The sequence below is a fragment of the Venturia canescens genome, chromosome 2 (genome assembly GCF_019457755.1).
Source record: "Venturia canescens isolate UGA chromosome 2, ASM1945775v1, whole genome shotgun sequence".
NCBI lineage: Eukaryota > Metazoa > Arthropoda > Insecta > Hymenoptera > Ichneumonidae > Venturia > Venturia canescens.
In genome coordinates, this window is record NC_057422.1 from 22,289,483 (window position 1) to 22,297,576 (window position 8,094).

The 8,094-nt window shown below is 38.8% G+C and overlaps 1 protein-coding gene across 1 annotated transcript; it reads left to right on the forward strand.

Annotated features, from left to right (window-relative positions):
- The first annotated feature begins 1,540 nt into the window (after nt 1-1,540).
- Nucleotides 1,541-8,094, forward strand: Nmnat (nicotinamide mononucleotide adenylyltransferase). The gene is made up of 5 exons (XM_043412207.1): nt 1,541-1,812; nt 2,766-3,175; nt 3,427-3,528; nt 3,680-3,843; nt 4,957-8,094. The coding sequence occupies exons 1-5, from the start codon at nt 1,737-1,739 to the stop codon at nt 7,562-7,564; spliced, it is 3,360 nt and encodes a 1,119-aa protein (XP_043268142.1). The 5' UTR covers nt 1,541-1,736; the 3' UTR covers nt 7,565-8,094.

The following is an 8,094-nucleotide window of genomic DNA, read 5'->3' on the forward strand; positions in this document are numbered from 1 at the left end:
TTTACGACAGATCTGTTTTAATGAAAGAAATAAGATTAATGACCCAACCTTCATCAGGGTGTCGCAATTTATTTAAATTTTGTCAACTTTAGTCACCCGAAGCCAAAAAAAGCTTCGCTACCTTCGTAATTATGACGAGTAAACCCCCACCCCAATTTCCCTCTACGCAATAACCTTTGTCGAAAATTGATTAAACTTAAAATATGGAAAAACGTTCTATGAAAAAAAACGTTGACAATAAAATTATTCGTTCTAAATAACTAAACAAACGCGCGATCCGAAAAACCAGATCGTGCCAGAAATTACAAAGATGATTTAAAGGTTTGATCCTTCCCCTTAAACATACTCTCAAATGAGTAATTCATTATGAAAAGTTTCGAAAAACATAGTTGAATCAAATTCGCAAATAAAGTTAAACCGGTTAAATTAGTTAACCCTTAATGTTCACATGGGGTGCATTTCACCCCAGCCATTTTTCAACCGACGATACCTAATAGAAATTTTAATAAAATGGGACTTATGCTACCCTCTGCCGGTAGCTTGAACCTTCTAGTAGAGAGCCTCGTCGTTATTATTTGGAAGAGCCCGTTAGTTCAATTTTGAAAGCCGTAGAAATCGGACTTTAAAAAGAGTAAAAAAAAGAGTTTGGAGCAAATTTTTTTCAATTTTTTTTGCGATATTTTGCTACAGTAGGTAAAAAAAATATTGTTCTGAAGTCGGAAATTTTTTTATCTCAAAATTACTAAACGATAAAATTGCAAGATGGCATATAGTCTGAGATCGAGGACCATCCGGGAAAAATTGATCGAGGAGGTAGATGAACAAATTCCACGTTATGCCCCCGGAACAGGGACAAACAAAACTATGTTGCAGTGTCCGAACTGCGACCGCGCAATGTGCGATGTACACCGCGCATCTGAGTCGATTGCAGTTTTGGGAGAGAATTAAAAAATTCACGAGTTTTTGAAACATTTGTCGGATGAAAAAAATGAAAGTCCCATATACAATGTGATTTATACGCTTCCTATGATACATTTTTTTTTCAAGATATGTTGTAATACAAATCCACTAAAAATACGTTCAATCGGTACGTTTTTAAAATTGAACACTCATTTGACTAGTATATGCAATACGTAGTTGGTCGTAGATCGTAGGTCGCGATCGAAGGAAAAAAAATAAAAAATACGTGAACCTCCTCTGAACCAATGTAATTATTTTATAATTAGAGAATAAACAAATTCAAAAAAAAAATGAAAAATGCGATGGCTTCTGTAGGGTCTGGCATATATGTACTTCATTATTGTCTTCGAGTCACTATACCACGACGCTAGGATAAATTATTTTCGTTTTCATCGTAGGATTTCAACTGTTCCTCACTTTTAAGTAATATCGAATCTTAAATGGAATTCATAAATGAAAAATAAATATGGATGATTGAAAAATAATAACGCGTACCTCTACTTCAGCTTTATTCGAACAATGAGCGCGCTCAAATACTCTTTTAGGTCACCCGCTTGACTCCGGTGGTCCCCGTCAGCCCATAATAAAACAAGATGGTCGAAAGTTTCGTCAGTCCGCGAGAACTCTTCGCTGCGTCACAATTTTCGAGGGAATAATTATACGCGTTCGTGAGAAGTTTTTCACCGGTTTTAATAAGCGACCAAGTACCTTGATTATCATTGCGAAATGCTGTGAAAGTGTTGTCAGTTGATGATAAGCGAGAAAAATCGCTTGAAATGGCGCCGACGCGTGTTATTTTGATGTCATGCGGGAGCTACAATCCCCCAACCAATATGCACTTACGAATGTTTGGTACGTCATTCTATCTATAGATGAGAATTGTCACATATATATCCATAGTCGTTCATAATCGATATTGAATCTATTTGGAACGCAATTTTTTTTACCCTGCAATTATCATTTACTTACAATTGATAATAAACCAAAACCACCATTGACAATTTTCTGTTGTCTTGTTGTTGTTCGATGGTTATTCAACCATAACCTTCAAAAAAATGTCCGTCAATCTCAAATGACTTGACGAGTGCGTCATCGAGTTAAATTTCTCTCGTGATTCATACCAAATAGTCGATGGTTTTTTAATGAGCTATACTAATAATATATTCGTTAACTCGTGACGGTAAAAAACACGGGAGTTATTATGCATTCCACTGCAATTATTACCGATTATTTACTTCAATGGGTTATTCATGTTTTAACATTGCCATTTGAAACCATGATATTGTACAGAATTCAATATATTTGATTAGCATAATACTTTTTGTTACATTTCATCCAAGATACGAAGGAAGATCACATCTTGGTGTACTCGAACAGCCAAAATCATTCATGAGTTTCATATCTTCAACATGCACAATTATAGAATTTATTTATGGATATCACTATAATTGTTCTCATGTACAAACTTTAAAAATGGGTTGAAGAATATTCATTGATTTTTATTCATTTCAACTTTGTAATGCTTTAATCTGAACAATGAAATTTGTAATTGCAGTAATTCTCCAATTCTATTACTTGCCTAATTTGCAGTTCGTAGTTTTTCAGTCTACACCAATAATTCGTGAAATAAAAAATTGGTGAATTTCAAATATTGTTTTCATTAATTTTGTTGGATTCCAACGCTGCAAACTTCAGCGTCATTTTGGAAATGTTAAAAATCAAAAACAACAAGCTAAAATTGCTATGAAATAACGATCCATATGTTTTGATGGGGTGAAAATTTTCAACCGTTATTTCCAATGTAGAAATAGCCCGGGATCATCTTCATCGAATGGGAACGCACATCGTTGTCGGAGCAGTCATTTCTCCTACTCACGATGATTATCCGAAAAAGGAACTGGCAAGTGCTGAGCACAGATGTGCCATGCTCAAACTGGCGACAGAGAACAGCGATTGGATACGGGTCAGCACATGGGAAGCCAGACAAAACGGGTGGACCAAAACGAGACTGAGTCTCCAACATCACCAAAATTTACTTAACGCGGTCCTTCTTGATTCTAATGACTCGAAGTATCGCTCAGACACGGAAGACACCAATTGGATACCAGAAAATGTTAAAAACAGCAGTGACAGAACTCCCATACAAATTAAATTATTGTGTGGCGCTGATCTGTTGGAAAGTTTTGGAACCCCAGGTTTATGGGCAGATGAAGATGTGAGTGTATTTAGCAAATAGTATAATGACAAGTTACTAAAATATCAAAATCACACAACATATCCAATCTTTGGTCCACTAATTTCGAATTTCGTGTCTCCCCGTTGTTTTTTCCCTCTATATTTTTACGTATTCAAAATGAAAAAATTCTATTTCCATCGAAAGATTAAAAAAAAATAATTTGTTTAATTTTTTTCGATAATTTTGAATGAGCTACGTAATGAAAATGAGATTGTTGCAATTGATTTCAGATCGACGCAATTGTAGGACAGCATGGACTTGTGGTAATAACCAGAGAAGGTTCCAACCCAAACAAATTCATCTATGACTCTGATATTCTCTCGAAATATATGGTAAGGCGAAACGAACTTCAAAGTTACACGCAATTGTAAAACTTCCGCTTTCATCATGACGAGTCATTAGTACGAGTCGGTATTAACAAGAAATATGGAAAATTTTTAATGCTGCTATGCTGACGACGCTTTTTCGTTTCCCCTCTTTTAGCACAATATTCACATAGTCACAGAATGGATACCGAACGAAGTGAGTTCGACGAAGATAAGACGAGCTCTGAAACGCGCCGAGAGCGTGAGATATCTCGTGCAAGATTCCGTCATCGAATACATCTACAAACACGGGATTTACGATGCAAAGACTGTTTCGATAATGTGAGTCCGCTTTATCAATCAGGCGACATTTGTAAATAAACTAGGAGAACAAGTTGCAAAAAAAAATAAGTGAAGAAAAGTCGAGTAAATGCTTCAAGTGAAATCATTAAGTAATGGATTATCACAAAATTGCTCAATTTTAAGGCTCGAACAGCGAACTATCATACAACCTCACGATCTGTAGAGAGATCTCAATATTTCACACTTTTTATATAGATTGAATATACATATATTTATACATATTTTTATAGAGAATTTAGAAAATTTGGTGGGTGTGTCAACTTTTGAATAGTCATATGGTTGAAGGCCAAAAGAAATTTCCTAATCTTCCACGTGATACCAAAGTATTGATAAATATATAATTTTTTTATTACGATTATCCGCAAAAAGAAATATGAGAATTCTAAATCCGTTTGTCTTCCTCAATTCTCAATTGAGTTTTATTGAATCTCGTGCAGTTTTAATGGTGCCACAGCGTTAGAACTCGGTTCTACGCTATATTTCTCTTTCAATCATTCTGCATAAATTTTGTATTATTATCAAATATTTTGGTTAAAAGTGTTTTTATAAACGTATAACAATGTAATTTCGTACAATCGATATCGTTACTGTTTTCGCTTAAAATTTTTTGTTAAAAATATCGTTGAACCATCGATAATTTATGGATCTCATGAAATATATATATTTTACAGAATTTCAAACTATTTTTGTCCTCTAAATGGTTTTTAACCTCGTATTGTGCATTAACTTTTTCAATCACTTTTTGACAGTTTCTGCTCGTGCACAAAATCTTCAGACTTTCGCCAATCTCAGTGCGTTTTTAAAATTCTTTCTCCACTTCACTCGTACATTCGCCTCCAGGCCCGCAAAGCAAATGAAACATGTCGATTTCACACAACACACAAAGTTTATTTTGAACGCACTTTTTCACGCAATAAATAAAAAATTGAAAACCATGAACCATGATAATATTCCTGTAAATGCAGTGGTATTGATATCAACTGCATAAATTCATCAGTTTGTTTTTCTCATGATGCACATCGGAATCTGAAATAATCTGAAATATTTGTTGTCGTTTATTTTTCATGCTGCTCTGATATTTGGGAAATGAAGTAAGTTGGAACTGTCTACGAAAAATGATAATGATTTTTTGTGCATACAACCAAAGTACGAGAGCACTTTTTTGACACCATCGCCGAGCGATGTTACAATGACAACGCCGAGCCCGGTCGAGATAATATCGATCGATATATCGGAATCGGTGCTGAAGAAGAATTTTCACAATACCCCGATGAACGGGAGAACTATTTTAACGAGCTCAACGTCTGACGATAACGAGCGCATACGCGACAAATTTAACAACGCGATTACCGAGAACGTTAATAGAGTTTTAGGATGTAACAAAGTTTCTTACCCGGGTCAGGCTAAGCAGATTATCGCCAACGAGTCCGGGGAATCTCAAATTTTTTGTGAGGTAGGTTTGAATTGTATTCGCGAGAATTACAAGATCGAAATGGAGATCGATGGTAAGGTCGATCACGTTGTGGCAAAGGACGATTCACCATCGAATTCGAAATGTAAAATTGATGCGAAGGAAGCGGAGAACGACGGGGCGATACTGAGTGAAGAACTAGCGATAATAAGTGACGCTCTGGAGGTCCTCAAATCATCCGAACAAGAATTGACTCCTGACGATTCGGATAGCAAAATATCGGTGATTCTCTCCATCGACGTTGTCGATTCGTCCACTTTGGAAAACAAACACAAACGCTCGAAAGACGAATCTGCCGATCAGGAAATTCCATTTGAAAAAAATTCCAACGAGATTGAAGATAATGGAGCGGTGAGCACTGTTAGTTGCGACGACGAAATAACCATTACTACATCGTGTAAAGATCGGGACGATAAGGAAGAAGAAAAGTCTGAGACAATTGTCGAATCCCCGAGGATTTACGGTGCAAACGAAGCTGCAGAAAATTTTGCACCACCAACGGACAACGTTCAGGATCAACCGGAGATAGATTTTCCGATCGAAAGGATCGAAAAAAAACCCGTCGAGAAGAGCTCAAAATCGATGGACGAACGCGATTCTTCGAATCGAGGATCAACGATCGAAGAACTCTCCCAAAAGCATGAAAGTAACATCGAGATCGATGGAAAGTATATAAAATCCGTGGTAAATTCGCGGAAAAGTCCAAAAAAATTGAAAAATGAAGATATTTTGGCAGTAACATCCGACGATTCGAAATCGTCTGGAGAAAAATCGAATGGGGAAATCCAATCGAAGAAAAGTTCGATCGAACGTATAAATACGGTAGGAACGGGACGTAAACGTGGAGTCGTATTTCAGGGTAGTTTGGACTCGATAAACGTAAAACAGCCGAAATCATCGTCGATAATAAACAGTCAGAATCATCCGGCGATATCGAAAAAGTCAAAAAGTTACGAATCTATAAAACCTACTGAAATTCAACCGACGTTGATTTATAATATTTCTTTGGACGGATCGAAGGATGAGAACGTAGCGAGTTCTTGTGACGACACGTCGAAACTCAGGACCGACAGTATGTCGATATTCACAACGGCGAATGAGCCTCAGGAGAGTGGGCAAACGGACGAGTTTTGCTCAGTCTGCTGTTACGCGAACGAGCCATCGTCAACCGACGCTTTTTACACATTGAGATCGACCGGGAGCTCGCCTTTGGAGGAAGCTTCGACGGAATGTGACATTTGCAGCAATTGCGACCTCCGCGAGGATCCCGAAGAAGAAACACCCAAATTCGAAAAGCCAATACTGCCGGGGGAGCCAGTCTGCGAATTGTGCGAAATTTGTGGCGACGCCGCGATGGACGAAGACGTCGTCGCATCTTCGCGGCCCGAGAAGGACGATTTCGTCGATCGTCGTTTATCATCGTCGCGTCCCTTGCCTCTGAGTTTGCCGAAGCGAAATAAGGGGGTCGTTCGATTGAACACGAGAACGTTCAACAACATTGAGAACGACGATGAGGAGGATGACGAAGACGATGACGCGGATCGCTTCGACATCGAGGCCTCCGAAATGAACCGAAAAGTTCTCGACTCTCGGGACAAAGTACAAGCTCTTCTAGAAAAAGCTGTCGACCGAAACTCCACTGACGACACGAACAGCAACGACGACGAATTCGAAATCGAGAACTGCGGCCTCGACGCCGAGCTCGACCGAGATCTCGGCAACGAAGAGAACTCGCGCTATAGAAACGAGGTCGAGGACACTTTGAGAAACATTGTTCCCCGCGACGAAATTGCCATTTCAGCAAAAAACTCAAAGAAAATGACTCGTACAGGATCTCTCGTGAATCGCGACACGATCGATCGCACCAGAGCCAAAAGACGGTATTCGTCGGTCGATAATCTCCAGAACTCGCGTCAAATCGTCAAATCAACCATAGAAAAACCGAATTCACTGAGACCTCGCGGTGTTGGTAGAGGCATCGTCGGGTCCGCTGACAATATCCGGCCCACCAGGAGTTCTCGGAGTCGCACTACCCTCCGCAAATCCGCCGACGACGTTGCGCGTGGTTATCACTCACCCCTGGACGATACCCACGAATCTCCTCTCTACGAAAATATCGGGAGGAAAAAATTCGGCAAGGAACAAAAGCCACGGGACAGTGGTACCATCAAAATGATCCTCACCAAACACGGTATCAAAATCATAAGCGACAAAGAGACCGCTTTATAGCTGAGGGTTTACTCGGAGATGCTCTAGGAAAGGGATTCCGACGAGAAGAGCTCCGTCAGTAGTCCAAGCTCTCAAACGTCACAAAACACGTTGCTATGCGTGATAAACGTCAAGCCCAAAGAAATCAATACTAAAGATGCGGAGTGAACGAAAAACAACGAAGAATCAGAATCATATTGAAGTTTACACGGTTGAAAAGTAACGAAAAATCTTGTCTCGTCAACCAGTTTTTTATCCAACTCGTCCGCCGACGTTTTTGCAGATTGTGGGTTGACGAAGGGAATCGATCATGGGATCGTAATTCTGCAAATTGATTTTCGACACTAATTATAAGAGGCGTTCCGTTGTGTTCCAACGACGCTAATTTCGATATCGCTCGTCTCATAGTAAGACTCGAGCAGCTTGCCGAACCGATAAAGTCGAGATGAAAAATCGTTGAGAATAACATTGTGATGAAAACTTCCTAAGGACGTTGCCAAAATGGAAATATGCCCATGAATATTAATAAACGATATCGAATTATTTCCAAA

Excerpts from the sequence above, each read along its gene's own strand:
- Nmnat (XM_043412207.1), top strand. The coding sequence starts at position 1,737 with ATGGCGCCGACGCGTGTTATTTTGATGTCATGCGGGAGCTACAATCCC. Across the intron at positions 1,813-2,765 it reads TATGCACTTACGAATGTTTG|AAATAGCCCGGGATCATCTT; the intron begins GTACGTCATTCT and ends TTTCCAATGTAG. Across the intron at positions 3,176-3,426 it reads GTTTATGGGCAGATGAAGAT|ATCGACGCAATTGTAGGACA; the intron begins GTGAGTGTATTT and ends AATTGATTTCAG.